At 41.1% G+C, this 18,514-nt stretch overlaps 1 protein-coding gene across 4 annotated transcripts; it reads left to right on the plus strand.

Moving 5' to 3' along the window:
* Positions 1–77: 77 nt before the first annotated feature.
* On the plus strand, positions 78–13,871 carry LOC110488335 (CXADR-like membrane protein). 4 transcript variants are annotated; one of them, XM_021560543.2, is made up of 9 exons: positions 78–255; positions 4,080–4,328; positions 8,528–8,809; positions 9,064–9,105; positions 9,224–9,265; positions 10,228–10,338; positions 10,406–10,462; positions 10,587–10,618; positions 10,701–13,871. In XM_021560543.2, the coding sequence occupies exons 1-9, from the start codon at positions 180–182 to the stop codon at positions 10,860–10,862; spliced, it is 1,053 nt and encodes a 350-aa protein (XP_021416218.2). In that variant the 5' UTR covers positions 78–179; the 3' UTR covers positions 10,863–13,871. The 4 variants fall into 4 exon arrangements, with proteins under 4 accessions (XP_021416218.2, XP_021416220.2, XP_036827454.1 ...); XM_021560545.2 differs by having other exon boundaries at positions 10,228–10,332; XM_021560544.2 differs by having other exon boundaries at positions 84–249.
* Positions 13,872–18,514: the final 4,643 nt, after the last annotated feature.

Here is an 18,514-nt window from a genome sequence, read left to right on the forward strand (position 1 = left end):
AATGTTGAGTCTATGGTATGATGCTGCCCATTAGTCACCATAATGTCAATGTCTTAGTCATGACCACACAGACTCACGCAGTCTTGGTCTGGTTTAAACAGGAAACAGAGGAAAAGGGAAGGAGGGGTTATCATCACGTATACAGATGAACTCTGCAGTGTTAAGAGTTTTGGTGAAAGATGTGGAGCTATTTCAAGCCTTTGTTGTTTTTTCTAATGATTCCCCTCACCTCTAGTGCAACAGCTACAGGTACAGGTACAGTGAACATTTAGTTATTTGTTCTTTGCATTGATTGAGTACTACACCGACCATACTTTCTTTCTATCCAAGACAAAATGAACAAACATAAAAAGAGGGAGTATACACTGGGAAACATAGTGTATAATAGAATAATATTTTATTTCCTATATTGATTTGAGATTCTACTTCATGTACAGTGCCTTCAGAAAGTATTCATACCCTTGACTTATTCCATATTTGTTGTGCTACCACCTGAATAACAAATTGATTCAATTGTATTTTTCTCACTCGTCTACACACAATACCCAATAATGACAAAGTGAAAACTTTTTTTAATGGAAATGTATAGAAAGTGATATACAGAAATATCTCACTTACATAAATATTTACACCCCTGAGTCAATACTTTGTAGAAGCACTTTTGGCAGCGATCACAGCTGTGTCTTTCTGGGTAAGTCCCTAAGAGCTTTCCACCCCAGGATTGTGCAACATATGCCCATTATTATAAAAAAAAATTTCAAGCTCTGTCAAATTGGTTGTTGATCATTGCAAGACAACCATTTTCAGGTCTTGCCATATATTTTCAAGTAGATTTAAGTCAAAACCTGGCCACTATTGTCCTGCTGAAAGGTGAATTCATCTCCCAATGTCTAGTGGAAAGCAGACTGAACCAGGTTTTCCTGTAGGATTTTGCCTGTCCTTATCTCCATTCTGTTTCTTTTTTATCCTTACAAGCATACCCATAACAGGATGCAGCCACCACTATCCTTGAAAATATGGAGAGTGGTACTCAGTAATGCATTGTATTGAATTCAGTGGAGGGGAGGACAGCTCATAATAATGTATAGAACAGAGGAAATAAAATAAAATACAATTGTATTAGTCAAATGCGCCGAATACAACAGGTGTAGGTAGACCTTACAGTGAAATGCTTACTTTCAAGCCCCTAACCAACAATGCAGTTAAAAAAAATAAGAATAAGAAATAAAAGTAACAAGTAATTAAAGAGCAGCAGTAAAATAACAATAGCAAGACTATATACAGGGGGATACCGGTACAGAGTCAATGTGCAGGGGCACCGGTTAGTCGAGGTAATATGTACATGTAAGTAGAGTTATTAAAGTGACTATGTATAGATGATAACAACAGAGCGTAGCAGCGGTGTAAAAGGAGGGGGGACAATGCAAATAGTCTGGGTAGCCATTTGATTAGATGTTCAGGAGTCTTATGGCTTGGGGGTAGAAGATGTTTAGAAGCCTTTTGGACCTAGACCTGGCGCTCCGGTACCAGGCAGTGATGCAACCAGTCAGCTTGCTCTCGATGGTGCAGCTGTAGAACATTTTGAGGATCTGAGGACCCATCTCAAATCTTTTCAGTCTCCTGAGGGGGAATAGGTGTTGTTGTGCCCTCTTCACGACTGTCTTGGTGTGCTTGGACCATGTTCGTTTTTTGGTGATGTGGACACCAAGGAACTTGAAGCTCTCGACCCACTCCACTACAGCCCTGTCGATGAGAATGGGGGCGTGCTCGGTCCTCTTTTTCCTGTAGTCCACAACCATCTCCTTTGTCTTGATCACGTTGAGGGAGAGGTTGTTGTCCTGGCACCCCACAGCCAAGTCTCTGACCTCCTCCCTATAAGCTGTCTCGTCGTTGTCGGTGATCAGGCTGTTGTTGATACTGTTGTGTCATCTGCAAACTTAATGATGGTGTGCAGTCAGCCTGGTCATGCAGTCATGAGTGAACAGGGAGTACAGGACGGGACTGAGCACGCACCCCTGAGGGGCCCCTGTGTTGAGGATCAGCGTGGCGTATGTGTTGTTACCTACCCTTACCACCTGGGGGCAGCCCGTCAGGAAGTCCAGGATCCGGTTGCAGAGGGAGGTGTTACCATCCTCAGTTTTCTCCTAACACAGCCATTAAACTCTGTAACTGTTTTAAAGTCACCATTGGCTAATGGGGAAATCCCTAAGCGGTTTCCTTCCTCTTTGGGCAACTGAGAAAGGAAGGACACCTGTCATCTTTGTAGTGACTGGGTGTATTGATACACCATCCAAAGTGTAATTAATAATCATCAAAGGGATATTTTTTATCTACCAATAGGTCAAATCAAATGTTATTTTTCACGTGCCGAATACAACAGTTGTAGACCTTACTGTGAAATGCTTACTTACAAGCCCTTAACCAACAATCCAGTTCAAGAAATAGAGTTAAGAAAATATTTACAAAATAAAGTAAAAAATAACACAATAAAATAAGAATAACGTGGCAATATACAGGGGATACCAGTACACAGTCAATGTGTACAGGTTAGTCGAGGTAATTTGTACATGAAGGTAGGGGTAAAGTAACTATGCATAGATAATAAACAGCGAGTAGCAGCAGTGTAAAAACAAGGGGGAGTGTCAATGTAAATAGTCTGGGTGGCCATTTGAGTAATCGTTCAGCAGTCTTATGGCTTGGGGGTAGAACCTGTTAAGGAGCCTTTTGGACCTAGACTTGGCGCTCCGGTACCGCTTGCCTTGTGGTAGCAGAGAGAACAGTCTTTGACTTGGGTGACTGGAGTCTTTGACAGTTTTTTTGGCTTTCCTCTGACACGGCCTAGCATATAGGTCCTGGATGACAGGGCCGTACGCACTACCCTCTGTAGCGCCTTTTGGTCGGATGCCGAGCAGTTGCCATACCAGGCGGTGATGCAACCGGTCAGGATGCTCTCGGTGGTGCAGCTGTATAACTTTTTGAGGATCTGGGGACCCATGCCAAATCTTTTCAGTCTCCTGAGGGGGAAAAGGTGTTGTCGTGCCTGCTTCATGACTGTCTTGGTGTGTTTGGACCATGATAGTTTGTTGGTGATGTGGACACCATGGAGCTTGAAACTTTCGACCCGCTCCACTACAACCCCGTCAACGACTCCAGTCACCCAATCATAGATGCCCATAGATGCCCTTCTGAGGTATTGGAAAACCTCCCTGGTCTTTGTGGTTGAATCTGTGTTTGAAATGCACTGCTCGGCTGAGGGACCTTACAGATAATTGTATGTGTGGGGTACAGAGACGAGGTAGTCATTCAAAAATCATGTTAAATACTATTATTGCACACAGAGTGAGTCCATGCAACTTATTATGGGACTTGTTAAGCAAATGTTTACTCCTGAACTTATTTAGGCTTGCCATAACAAAGGGGTTGAATATTTATTGACTCAAGACATTTCAGCTTTTAATTTTTAATTTGTTTTTAACATTTTCGAAAAACACAATTCCACTTTGACATTATGGGGTTTTGTGTCTAGGCAAGGGACAACAATCTCAATTTAATCTATTTGAAATTCAATCCATTTTGTCAACACCTTGACAGTAACATTTTCCAAACAATAACACCATTAATACTAGTGTTTGTTTTAATGGTTTTGCCTTGAAAAACCCCCCACATGTTAGCTTCCTTAAAGTGGGCTAATTTTATTCCCACTCTAAGGATATGCCATGTTCCCATTAGATAAAGAGGAATAGTGGATCACACAGGAAGCAGGGAAGAAATGGACTCAGGAAGATATGAGTGACACACAGCCTTGCATGCAATGGTAGACAAACAGTTATATTCTTCTACATACAGCCACTGTAGAAGTAGACTGCACTCAGATGATTCCATAGGCTTGGGACAAGTCAGGCTCTCAGAAAACACCCCTGATCCAACACACTACCCCACATTTTTTCTTGGATTAAATTAGCTGTGACACAAAGCAGACATGCTCAGAAGTCTATGTCTATATTTCCCACAATATCCAGTTTGTCCAGTTTATTCTAGTTAGTGTAAACCTACTTCACACTTGTTATTTCTTCACTCAGTGAGAAGAGTCTCAGTGCCTGAGGAGCATCGCCTGTACCTGGCCTGCAGTGGCACTGTTGACTTACAGTGGCGACACCAGGTCAACAGGATCATAGTCACCAAACAAGGCCAGTCGGTTACTTACACGAACCAACAGAAATATGACCTCCAGCCTGATGGATCTCTGGTTATTAAAGAGCTGGAGCCATCCGACTCTGGGGACTACCACTGCAACGACCAGCTAGTGGCAGACGTGGAGGTACTGAAAGGTATGAGTGACAGGTACAGTGTGAAATGTAACACTTGTCTGACCACCACTCTAGAATAACAACAACAACAAAAAATATATAAATATATTGGTTGCTGTCCTTGATGATGTGAGCTGAAAATGTACCACTGACTGGGCGATGAAGAATGGTTCAACCAATGATCAATTTCAAGTGGTCAACCACCAGTGAAACTGCTCTGTCATTGGAGTGATCTATTTTTAAGAAAATTAGCTGAAACACACTTATTTTTGTGACCAACTTGTATTATTTATTTGTATACATTTTTTTTGTGAGGGGTTCAGATCACAGACAGGAATTAATATTCACAAAGTGTATAAATATAAAGAAATGAAAAGCAGTCGAAAACTTGTCAGTCCCATCTCCCAACTCCCTCCCACTTCTTAGTAGGTGCGACCCATTCCTATTCCCCCTATCTCCCTCCCTCCCTCGCTCCCTCCCTTCCTCGCTCATGATGTGGACATACTGTATCTATGCATAAAACAAAACATCATGGGCAACTCATCTTATGTTTGTAAAGTTGTTTGTGGGACCAAGGCACACATGAATAGAATCAGCCTGCATACATCAATATTCTATACAGATATTCAAAATACAATGGATAAGTTCAAACATGATTGCATTACGTAAACTCACAATAAGCTTTTGACCTTATCAACTGCTCTATTGAATGTACTGTATCTAAGGTTGTTTCCTTGTCGCTGTTCATACGAGCTGTGAGGAGCTCTAGTGAAAGAACATCAAGGAAGTTTTGTACCCATTGAGTTATGCTGAGCTTATGTGGAGGCTTCCATCTGGTCACTAATAGTATTTTGGCCGCAGTCAGTCCAGACAAACACTAGTTTCTGGGGTACTGTGCCTCGAGTCAGTGAAGATTCATCGTTTGAAAATAATAGCAACATTTCATTTTTTCAAATTTTATTTCACCTTCATTTAACCAAGTAGGCCAGTTGAGAACAAGTTCTCATTTACAACTGCAACCTGGCCAATATAAAGCAAAGCAGTGAGACAAAAAACAACACAGGGATAAACAAAAGTACAGCCAATAACACAATAGAAAAATCTATATACAGTGTGTGCAAATGGAATAAGGATGTAAGGCAATAAATAGGCCATAGTAGCGAAGTAATTACAATTGAGCAAATTAACACTGGAGTGATAGATGTGCAGATGATGATGTGCAAGTAGAAATACTGGTGTGCAAAAGAGCAAAAAAAGTAAATAAAAACAATATGGGGATGAGGTAGGTAGTTGGATGGGCTATTTACAGATGGGCTGTGTACAGCTGCAGCGATTGGTAAGATAGCTGATGCTTAAAGTTAGTGAGGGAGATATAAGTCTCCAACTTCAGCGATTTTTGCAATTCGTTCCAGTCATTGGCAGCAGAGAACTATAAGGAAAGGCGGCCAAAGGAGGTGTTGGCTTTGGGGATGACCAGTGAGATATACCTGCTGGAGCGCGTGCTACGGGTCGGTGTTGTTATGGTGACCAGTGAGCTGAGATAAGGCGGAGCTTTACCTAGCAAAGACTTATAGATGACCTGGAGCCAGTGGGTCTGGCGACGAATATGTAACGAGGGCCAGCCAACGAGAGCATACAGGTCGCAGTGGTGGGTGGTATATGGGGCTTTGGTGACAAAATGGATGGCACTGTGATAGACTGCATCCAGTTTGCTGAGTAGAGTGTTGGAGGCTATTTTGTAAATGACATCGCCGAAGTCGAGGATCGGTAGGATAGTCAGTTTTACGAGGGTATGTTTGGCAGCGTGAGTGAAAGAGGCTTTGTTGTGATATAGGAAGCTGATTCTAGATTTAATTTTGGATTGGAGATGCTTAATATGAGTCTGGAAGGAGAGTTTACAGTCTAGCCAGACACCTAGGTATTTGTAGTTGTCCACATATTCTAAGTCAGAACCGTCCAGAGTAGTGATGCTAGTCAGGTGGGCAGGTGCGTGCAGCGATCGGTTGAAGAGTGTGCATTTAGTTTTATTTGCATTTAAGAGCAGTTGGAGGCCATGGAAGGAGAGTTGTATGGCATTGAAGCTCGTTTGGAGGTTAGTTAACACAGTGTCCAAAGAAGGGCCAGATGTATACAGAATGGTGTCGTCTGCGTAGAGGTGGATCAAGGAATCACCCGCAGCAAGAGCGAAATCATTGATATATACAGAGAAAAGAGTCGGCCCGAGAATTGAACCCTGTGGTACCCCCATGGAGACTGCCAGTGGTCTGGACAACAGGCCCTCCGATTTGACACACTGAACTCTATCTGAGAAGTAGTTGGTGAACCAGGCGAGGCAGTCATTTGAGAAACCTAGGCTGTGTTGTCTGCCGATAAGAATACGTGATTGTCGAAAGCCTTGGCTAGGTCGATGAAGACGGCTGCACAGTACTGTCTTTTATCGATGGCGGTTATGATATCGTTTAGTACCTTGAGCGTGGCTGAGGTGCACCCGTGACCAGCTCGGAAACCAGATTGCACAGCGGAGAAGGTACGGTGGGATTTGAAATGGTCAGTGTTCTGTTTGTTTACGTGGCTTTTGAAGACTTTAGAAAGGCAGAGCAGGATGGATATAGGTCTGTAACAGTTTGGGTCTAGAGTGCCACCCCCTTTGAAGAAGGGGATGACCGCGCAGCTTTCCAATCTTTAGGAATCTCAGACAATACGAAAGAGAGGTTGAACAGACTAGTAATAGCGGTTCCAACAATTGTCTAGCCCAGCTGATTTGTACGAGTCTAGGTTTTGCAGCTCTTTCAGAACATCTGCTATCTGGATTTGGGTGAAGGAAAAGCTGGGGAGGCTTGGGCAAGTAGCCGTGGGGGGTGCGGAGTGTTTGGCCGGGGTTGGGGTAGCCAGGAGGAAAGCATGGCCAGTTGTAGAGAAATGCTTATTGAAGCTAGCACAGGTAATTATATAACAGCAAGGGCTATACACTGCAACAGGCATAAGACCTAGTCACATGGCAATAGACTAAACAACCTATTGGACTTGTACACATGAAACTCAGGCAAATGTGCTCAAACATTACAGTAATGTTGAAATGTATACATAATATAAATACAATGAGCATGAATGAGTGATATATATAGAACTGAAAATAGCCTAGCACCAAAAATTAAGAATGCTAATAAACGGCTAATCGCTAGCAATCATGCTAAAATGATCATGCATTCCAATACAATATGCTAACGGTAGTGCTAACGCGAGCCAACAAACCAGCTGAACACATGGTACTTTTACACAAAAGTCCACACAACTTAGGTATTTGGCGTGACCTTGACCAATAAAACACTAACAAAAGTGGGGGTCCTCTGAATGGGAGTCTAAGCTGCCGACCGGAACTATCCAGAAGGGATGGCTAGAATCAGCCGACTGAAACTGGCCGTTTTAACAGATATTGTTCCAGACTCTTTTCCAATCTGTATTTTGTTTGTAGTCTTTAAGGTCTGTATTCCATATCGTAACTATTCCCATTGGTTTATGGAGGACTTCTAGTAGTTTTTTATATATAGATTGAATACAAAACCTCCACTTGTGTTCTGGTTACATACAAACTCAGTGAGTGGATGGAAAGGCTCCATAAGTGCGCATAGTGGTTCTTAACGGCAAAGAATGTAAAATACAAATAAATGACGAATCAGTTAAATTATACATATTTTTTAGGTCATGAAAGGATAATAACCCTTCATCATTCATCAAAGCATATAACTTTAAGTTGGGTAAAGCTATACCCCCAAAAACGTTGGGTTTCTGGATTGTATATATTTGATTTCTGGGCCGTTTCTTTTTCCATATAAAATGTAAGACTGAATTTTGAATCTTATCTCAGTACTAACAAAGTGTGCTAACAATAAATTGAGTCTAGGCAAGACATTCATTTTGACTATCAAAATTCGACCTGATAAAGTTAATGTTAGATTAAACCATCTGTCGAGATCTGCTGTAATTGCAGTTGTGACTTTGTAGTTCTTCTAAACATTTTTAATTGAAACATCAATCCCCAGGTATTTAAAATGGGTCACAATTGGTATCTTCGATTCTATTATCGAGGTTGAACATTGCTTTGTTAAGTGGGAACAGAAACTTAGTCTATTTTGTTCATCTAATGAGCATATTACTATCAGTGTCAAAGACATTTTCACATCTTGTTACCAATATTTAATACAATAAATATCTTCCCACAGGCAAAAACTTTGCGGTTTCTGCTGGACGAGCCCTATTGCTTCCCTGTATAGTATCTAACAAAGCCAAGTGGAGGTGGTTCTTCAGGAAAGATAGTCATGCGAAACGAGAACCCATCTTGACTCTGTTCAAGAATGGGACCATGAAAAAGGAGAGAAAGGACCCCCAGAAAAGGTTTTCCTGTGATGAAGATGGTTCCCTGCAGATCCTCAATCTGCAGCCAGGGGACTCTGGAGAGTACCTGTGTAATGGAGAAAAGGCAGCCAAAGTAACAGTGTTGACAGGTAGAGCTTTCCAAGTAGCATTTTTTTTTCTCCTGTTTTTCCCTTATAGCTACACTGTATCTAGCTACACTGTCCATGTATTTTCCTTTGACAGTATCATAAAGCATTTAATAAAAAGATCAGGCTCAAAAATCCTCTTGAACACTTGCTGGGAAAACCAGTAAAAGGAAGCTTTGGGGAAGCTTCAGAGGCCACTACAATGCCATTCCCTTAACTTAAAATGTCATGCATAACTTTTTTTTTTGCAAACCCAGATCATCTCAACATCCAGAGTACCACTGCTCTTATGCAAACAGGTAACACAAAGCAACACTTTGCAGTTCTTGAAAGTATGAAAATGACACCAAAGTCCAGGGTTTTAACTGTGAGCTGTAAAAGTAAATTCCATGACTAATATTCTTCACCTATTTTCAGATGTTGTTGGGAGAGAGAACAGGGAGACACGCCCTATAAATGGTAGGTTGTCCAACGAAAGTTCAGACACAAACCTCGGGAGGCAACGGTCGAGTCATGTGACCCATCAAACCGTGCTTCTTAACACCCGCTCGCTTAACCCGGAAGCCAGCCGCACCAATGTGTCGGGAAGAAACACCGTTCAACTGACGACCGAGGTCAGCCTGCAGGCGCCCACTACAAGGAGACGCTAGAGCGCGATGAGCCAAGTAAAGCCCCCCCAGCCAAACATTCCCCTAACCCGGATGACGCTGGGCCAATTGTGCTCCGCTCTATGGGACTCCCGATCACACACGGTTGCGATACAGCCTGGGATCGAACCCGAGTCCGCAGTGACACCTCTAGCACTGCGATGCAGTGCCTTAGATCGCTGCACCACTCGGGAGGCCCCTCTATGGACAATTCCTTCGACCTCATGGCGTGGTTTTTGTTCTGACATGCACTGTCAACTGTGGGACCTTATATAGACAGGTGGGGGCCTTTCCAAATCGTGTCGAATCAATTGGATTTACCACAGGTGGACTCCAATCAAGTTGTAGAAACATCTCAAGGATGATCAATGGAAACAGGACGCACCTGAGCTGAATTTCGAGTCTCTTAGCAAAGGGTCTGAATACTTATGTAAATAATGTATTTCTGTTTCGTATTTTTTATAAATTAGCAAACATTTCGACACCTGTTTTCACTTTGTTATTATGAGGTATTGTGTGTAGATTGCTGCGGATTTTTTTTATTTCATCCATTTTAGAAAAAGGCTGTAAAGTGAAAAAAGTCAAGCGATCTGAATACTTTCCGAAGGCCCTGAACATTTATGTGTTGTAATATGCCACCCACCCAACTTTGTGTTTACTGTTAGCGACCCTCCATGCTGTGTGCTCGCTTCAGAGGGCATGAACTGGGCTTTCATCCTGTTATCAGGTGACATTTTCACAAATCAAATTGTGCTTCATGTTTTTGTCTATTAGTTGTGACGATAATAGCTGTCATTGGACTATGCCTCGTGGTGCTTCTGGTTGGTCTGCTGTGCAATTTGCTGAAAGGAAGACTGAGAAAAAGAAGAAAGAAATGCAGTACAGGTTTTTAAAAATCCTCTAAATTATATTGTTTGTAATAAATGTGACATACTTACTGTATTCCCTATAGTGACAGGACACAAGCAGGAAGGAACTGAACTCCAGACTAGGTGCTTGTCAAATCTAGGTTAAGAACACTGTCTAATTGTTTGCTGACAGAAAGGTCCATCTAATAGGGTTTGTGTAAAATGTGTAAAACAAGTATTGCTATCATTGAAAACAAGTAATTTTTAAAATATTTTGTGTTATAGGGTCTGATATCACACAAAGTGATGGGGAAGAAGTGAGTACAAATGAATATCACTCATTAAAAACTTTGCTAAAATGTCAATTTAAATATTTGTATGTTTCCGTGTGTGTCTCAGAGCCCTTCTCATGTGGAAGACACTGAGGTTCAGTATGCATCTCTGGGTCGGCAGAACTGGAGGGAAAGATTGAAGGTACATGGAGACCAGAATCACGTCATCTATTCCACTGTGGTCACTGCTAGACCAGCATTCCAGGGTTTGGAGAGAATAACACATTGATTTGACTGATTGACTCCTTTACAAAACAGTTTGTTTTTTACCTCTTTGTATTACAGTACGAGTACATTTTACAAAGGTTGCTCTTTAATCCTGTAATAAATGTATTTGAGTCTTTCAAGATACTATTCTTTTATCCAACTAATTATATATCCTGTTGGCTTAAAACAATTATATTGAGATTCTTTGGACAAAAAAAACAATTATTACATTACCTTTTCCAACATTTACAGAAACACTCATACATGCACAAATCAAAATACAATCTTAGTTCCATCAAGAACGGATATTTAAAGAACAATGTCAGCAGATGCACCATACGCCTGAATGAACGCATTGGGCCACTGTTGCATAGATAACATCTCCCTGGGCCAATCCTGGCACTCCCTAAGGGCCTTACCAGTGTGCTTCATACTGGCATAGTGCAGACTCACTTCCTTATGAAATAATATATATGTCAGTGTTAGTGATTAAATATTGACTTCATGCCATCCAAACCTCTCAGGCATAGATTTACAGTTAGACAAGTTTTAGTCCTAACGATTCTGACTAACAGAAGTACTTTTACCTTGAGACTTGAATTCCTGTTCACACAGGTGCTACACAAATATGTTGTTGTACCTGAAAGAGGAAACAATTCAGAGGCAATCGGCAGTTCAAACAATAACAAATGGGTTATCCCGCCATTGTTTTAGTAAATAGCTGACCAATGGGGATGAAGAAATAGAACCACTCTCAAATTCATAGACAGCGCTATTGATGCAAGGACTGACCACCAATGAGATCAAAATGATATCTTTAATCATGTTGTAATGATCTTGGGTGAATAAGCGCGGATATTGACTACAATGTTTTGAGAATATAAAAACAAGATTAGGATTGGGGTTATAATTGGGGTTTTGATCGGGTAAGACAGTTCAACTAAGCTCATGAAGTTTTTATTGAAGTTATATTGTTCAAGAATCAATGGGTATATATAATTACTTGAAGTCAAAAACATTATTTGTAACAACTGCAGATTTGCAAAAGATAAACTTTTATTTTGTAATGTCCCTTTAAGTAAACTATTTACAAGTTTTATGCGTTTACATTCCCTTCTGTTTTTGCTGCTTCCATTCAACCATAACAATAATGGGGATGATCAAGATTTGTTCAACATAGACTGACCAGGTGAAAGCTACTGTGGGAAGCATTGGGGTCAACATGGGCCAGCATCCCAGTGGAATGCTACCGACACCTTGTAGATTCCACGTCTCAAAGAATTGAGGCTGTTCTGAGGGCAAAAGGGGATGCAAGTCATTATTAGGAAGGTGTTCCTAATGTTATGTACAATCAGTGTACTTTTACCATACACCATCTTGTTTATCCAGTCACTGCAACAGAAAGTGAAAGTAAGAATTACATTTCACAGCACAGTCTATGTATAGGTGAAATTACAAGAACATACGCCTTTGTGTCGGATCACACACAGGAAGGATTTTTCTGCTCTCTGTGAAGTCTTCTTACCGTAAATGTTTTCGAGATTTCTAACTCTCACCATGCCAAATGTAAATCTCATCTTGGAGGCTCTGTCTGCTGTCTCAGGTTGCAACGTGGAATCAGCCACCGCGGGAACACTTTCACTAACCCCACAGGACTTTGTCAATGTGGTCGCACTAAAGGAGTTCTACGTACAAGAGGGCCTTCTAGAGTTGGAGTACCCAAGTTTGGGGACATTGTCTTTAAAAGGTGCCTTAGCTTTACCTGATGCCCCATCCGCCGCATCCATTCCACAAACCACTGTTTCTGTGAACGTGAATGAGTTCCTTGATTCTCGGTATGACTACGACTTTACAAATGTTAAGGATGGTGAAGCAGTGTTTACTCGGGGAAAGGAGCAGTACGTCCGACCCTGTGGCTGGAACCGCATTGCCCTGAAGGTGTTGAACAAATACAGGGATGGAGATGGATGGTTGGGGACCGGAGACGAGGCCTGGCCAGTGTCCTACCACGGACCTGCTATGGACGGATCCCAGGGCATCATCAGGAATGATGGAGATGGAGATGGTGCTACTGTCGGAAGAGGAGTGTACTCAACACCGGACATTAACGTAGCTGAGAAGTTCTCCAAGAGGTTTACGTCCAAAGTAGATAACAAAACCTACAAGGTGGTGCTACAGAATAGGATCAACCCCCAGAAAAGGCAACAGTGTCGGAGAGAGAGTTACTGGCTGGTTTATGTGCCTGAGGGATCATCTCCTGTTCAAGAGAGAGCTATTGTGGAGAACTCCATCCGTCCTTATGGTCTGCTGCTTAAGGAAGTGTTGTAATCAAGGCAGACAATGTTTGATAGATAAGTAAATAGGTTTGCCTTAATCATACTCAGTATGATCAGAAAATGAAGAGATGTAACATCAGATCAATACAATTCTAAATCAACTAAGTAACAAGGTTAATTTGTTATAGTCATAGGATTAGCATACGATTGCTTGAGATTTTTGCAGTGTAAATGTAGCCTTTACCTGATAGGCTACTAATATGGATGTGTTCAAAGGTAATACAATGACTTGAAATAAGTGTGGATTGTTTATTTACATTGTACTTTATTTCCAGTGACCCGCCTCATCTAACCACATAGTTTCAACCAGTTGTTTTGGGAAAAGAGTGCTTTCGAAGTACTTATAACTCCAAAATGTTAGTTTGGACAACGCAGAAAAAGACTTCACTATTGAAAAGCTGTTGTTACAGCATCAATACAGCAACAATATACTACCCTGCCACCTAGTGGTACTCTCATGATATTTAATTCCAATTATTGACTTCCAATTTGGATTTTTTTTAAATGTAATCAATTTTAGAATAAGGATGTAACCTAACAAAATGTGGAAAAAGTCAAGGGGTCTGAATACTTTCCCGGAGAAACTGTATATGAACAATTAGCCTGCTAGTTTGTTGGTGTCTCTTTCAGTAATCTAGATGAAGATATGCTTAGTGATTTGAAAATGCATTAATAAATGGTTTATTCACATTAAACTATTGTTTGTTAGTTTAGTATATATAATATATGTATAAAACAATGCTTTGTTTTTTTGCATTGATTAAAAAGAAGTGCAAACTTTCCTCTATAAACGTAGCCTTTGTAAATCTAGGGCAACAAGCCAAGGATTTGCAGCAAGCTCACCTGACCGGAAACAGAGTCCAAAGACACAGAGGGCGCCAAACAAGGCCGAGACTGGGGACAACACAGGCCAGGAGTGTCCAACATGACACCACCTCCCTCTCTGCCACTTCTGCGTCTGGAACACAAACCACACCATGGTTACCACACACTGCTGCCCAGCCCAGAGCTTGGAGAGCTGTGGGAGCTGAGCAGAAACAGAAACCTTGAACAGAATTGATGACGAGTAGCCTTTGTACCCTGACAGTCAACCACTGATTATGAAGAAGTGCTTACTCTTGACCTGGCCCCTAATGATAAACAGGAAACAAAACAAACCTAAAAAGCAGACCAAGCTTTGTCCGATATGTAAACCAATATTAGGAGTTGCACCCCAGTTTTAGGAAGTGTATATTCTATTAGTCAGTTTGTCGTTCTGTGCGAGAAAGCAATAGCCTATATTCAAAACAGACTCTGGGACAGTTGTGGGACGATAGATCCTGAATTCATACAACCAGTAGGCCTATGCTACATCCCCCAAAATATCTAAAGCAATAAGGCTCATGCAACAGATCAGAATGCTTAGCTTAAAATGTTGATAAACTATTATTTCTTCGTACTATAAGCACAGCAATACGGACAAGGCAGTAGGCTACTGTGTGAATGTTCGTTCCATAATGCGATTAGCGGGAAAACACCATTATGCAAGCCAGCAAGCCACTACACAACACAACACTAAACAATACATTAACTGCACTAAAACAGTGACAAACAGTTCCCACAAACTGTGAGGGCCTACATAAAGATGTCCCAACAGCAGTACCTTACCACTGCTACACCTGGCTATCAATAGAGCCTTGTCTGGCAGCGAAGCAGTTCATCCAGCCTTTTTTTAAACATAGCTGATATGGCTGACTTGTTTAAACAAATGTTGTTTCTATTGACAATTGAGATGTACAATCTATGGCATTAGGGAACGACGAGCGGAGAAGAGGCAATCCGTAATTTTGATTAAGACATTAATGAGTGAGCTAGGACGGACGTTGTCAATATAGTTATTTGTTCAGCACTTTTGAAATGTACAGCGACAGATTTCAGAACATGGGCTGTTCTTACAGAATTCTCCCTGTACACCAAGTCAGAACCATACGATAAATAATGTGGGCATATAAGCAGACAATGAAAGCTCTTACAATATTCAATGATTACATTTCTCTAAAACAGGCTATTGGCTACATGTGCCAAGTCAGAACAGTAGGTGAAATTAAGAGAGGAAAGGGGACCAAATTATTAGCATGAGGCACATGGGCTACTAACAGTTTACTACACAACATACACTTAGTATTACTTTTTTAGCTGTAGTATATATATATTTCCCTGGCATATTACATCATTTACGCAGAGGCATACAAGACATTTTTGGACTCACCTTGTTGTGCTGTGCTTACTTCCTTCCAAACCACTCATTGTTGAATTTGTGATTTCCAACTTGTGAAATGTTTATGTCCAATGGCCGATGAGCACCGATACATTTTATCTATAATTTATCTTCATTATTTCTCTTCATATGACAAGGATTGAAAAGGATTTGCCAGTAGATTGCCGACTTGATTCACGATAATGACTGCTTAGATTTTGAAAGGAGGATGTTGACATGATCTGTCCAATCAAAGCTACTGTACGAATAACAAGATTTGACATAATGTTATTTGTGTCCAATGACCTTGAGCCTTCTTAGATGGGCACTTCTAATGTAACTCCATGGTAGCACCCAAAGGGCTAGAATTTTTGAGGTCTCCCCTTGGACTTCGCGGTGACTTAGTGTCCCCATGAGTGACAGAACACTGAGCCAATCAAGGCTTAACACTCCATATTTTCTGCTGGCTTGCCCCACCACCACAGAAAGCACTGAGCTAGACTGAAACACCTGCATTTTGGAGCTGCCTTACTAAGGAAAACACAAAAGACACTATGTTTGTATGTGGCTTTATTAACTCAATGATATACATTTTATGCTAAAAATGTGGGGCTCAAAACAGGTGCACCTGTCCTGAATGACGGGTCGCCACTGGGTATATGGTAATTGATTTGTGTAAAATGTGTGCATTCTCCCAACAAGTATTGCTATCATTGAAAACAATAATAAAATTAAAAAAACTATTATACGGTCTGATATCACACAAAGTGATGGGGAAGAGGTGAGTACAAATGAATATCCCTCAATGAAATATTTGTATGTTTCCGTGTGTGTCTCAGAGCCCTTCTCATGTGGAAGACACTGAGGTTCAGTATGCATCTCTGGGTCAGCAGAACTGGAGGGAAAGATTGAAGATACATGGAGACCAGCATCACGTCATCTATTCCACTGTGGTCACTGCTAGACCAGCATTCCAGGGTTTGGAGAGAATAACACATTGATTTGACTGATTGACTCCTTTACAAAACAGTTAGTTTTTTACCTCTTTGTATTACAGTACGAGTACATTTTACAAAGGTTGCTCTTTAATCCTATAATAAATGTATTTGAGTCTTTCAAGATACTATTCTTTTATCCAACTAATTCTATATCCTGTTGGCTTAAAACAATTATATTGAGATTCTTTGGATTAAAAAAACTATTATTACATTAGCCTTTCCAACATTTACAGAAACACTCATACATGCACAAATCAAAATACAATCCTATTTCCATCAAGACCAGATATTTAAAGAACAATGTCAGCAGATGCACCATACGCCTGAATGAACGCATTGGGCCACTGTTGCATAGATAACATCTCCCTGGGCCAATCCTGGCACTCCCTAAGCATTGGGGCGGGCCTTACCAGTGTGCTTCATACTGGCATCGTGCAGACTCACTTCCTTATGAAATATATATATGTCAGTGTTAGTGATTAAATATTGACTTCATGCCATCCAAACCTCTCAGGCATAGATTTACAGTTAGACAAGTTTTAGTCCTAACGATTCTGACTAACAGAAGTACTTTTACCTTGAGACTTGAATTCCTGTTCACACAGGTGCTACACAAATATGTTGTTGTACCTGAAAGAGGAAACAATTCATAGAGGCAATCGGCAGTTCAAACAATAACAAATGGGTTATCCCACCATTATTTTAGTAAATAGATGACCAATGGGGATGAAGAAATAGAACCACTCTCAAATTCATAGACAGCGCTATTGATGCAAGGACTGACCATCCATGAGATCAAAATGATATCTTTAATCATGTTGTAATGATCTTGGGTGAATAAGCGCGGATATTGACTACAATGTTTTGAGAATATAAAAACAAGATTAGGATTGGGGTTATAATTGGGGTTTCTATCGGGTAAGACAGTTCAACTAAGCTCATGAAGTTTTTATTGAAGTTATATTGTTCAAGAATCAATGGGTATATATAATTACTTGAAGTCAAAAACATTATTTGTAACAACTGCAGATTTGCAAAAGATAAACTTTTATTTTGTAATGTCCCTTTAAGTAAACTATTTACAAGTCTTATGCGTTTACATTCCCTTCTGTTTTTGCTGCTTCCATTCAACCATAACAATAATGGGGATGATCAAGATTTGTTCAACATAGACTGACCAGGTGAAAGCTACTGTGGGAAGCATTGGGGTCAACATGGGCCAGCATCCCAGTGGAATGCTACCGACACCTTGTAGATTCCACGTCTCAAAGAATTGAGGCTGTTCTGAGGGCAAAAGGGGATGCAAGTCATTATTAGGAAGGTGTTCCTAATGTTATGTACAATCAGTGTACTTTTACCATACACCATCTTGTTTATCCAGTCACTGCAACAGAAAGTGAAAGTAAGAATTACATTTCACAGCACAGTCTATGTATAGGTGAAATTACAAGAACATACGCCTTTGTGTCGGATCACACACAGGAAGGATTTTTCTGCTCTCTGTGAAGTCTTCTTACCGTAAATGTTTTCGAGATTTCTAACTCTCACCATGCCAAATGTAAATCTCATCTTGGAGGCTCTGTCTGCTGTCTCAGGTTGCAACGTGGAATCAGCCACCGCGGGAACACTTTCACTAACCCCACAGGACTTTGTCAATGTGGTCGCACTAAAGGAGTTCTACGTACAAGAGGGCCTTCTAGAGTTGGAGTACCCAAGTTTGGGGACATTGTCTTTAAAAGGTGCCTTTACCTGATGCCCCATCCGCCGCATCCATTCCACAAACCACTGTTTCTGTGAACGTGAATGAGTTCCTTGATTCTCGGTATGACTACGACTTTACAAATGTTAAGGATGGTGAAGCAGTGTTTACTCGGGGAAAGGAGAAGTACGTCCGACCCTGTGGCTGGAACCGCATTGCCCTGAAGGTGTTGAACAAATACAGGGATGGAGATGGATGGTTGGGGACCGGAGACGAGGCCTGGCCAGTGTCCTACCACGGACCTGCTATGGACGGATCCCAGGGCATCATCAGGAATGATGGAGATGGAGATGGTGCTACTGTCGGAAGAGGAGTGTACTCAACACCGGACATTAACGTAGCTGA

Source organism: Oncorhynchus mykiss, chromosome 32 (assembly GCF_013265735.2).
Source record: "Oncorhynchus mykiss isolate Arlee chromosome 32, USDA_OmykA_1.1, whole genome shotgun sequence".
In the NCBI taxonomy this organism is placed as follows: domain Eukaryota; kingdom Metazoa; phylum Chordata; class Actinopteri; order Salmoniformes; family Salmonidae; genus Oncorhynchus; species Oncorhynchus mykiss.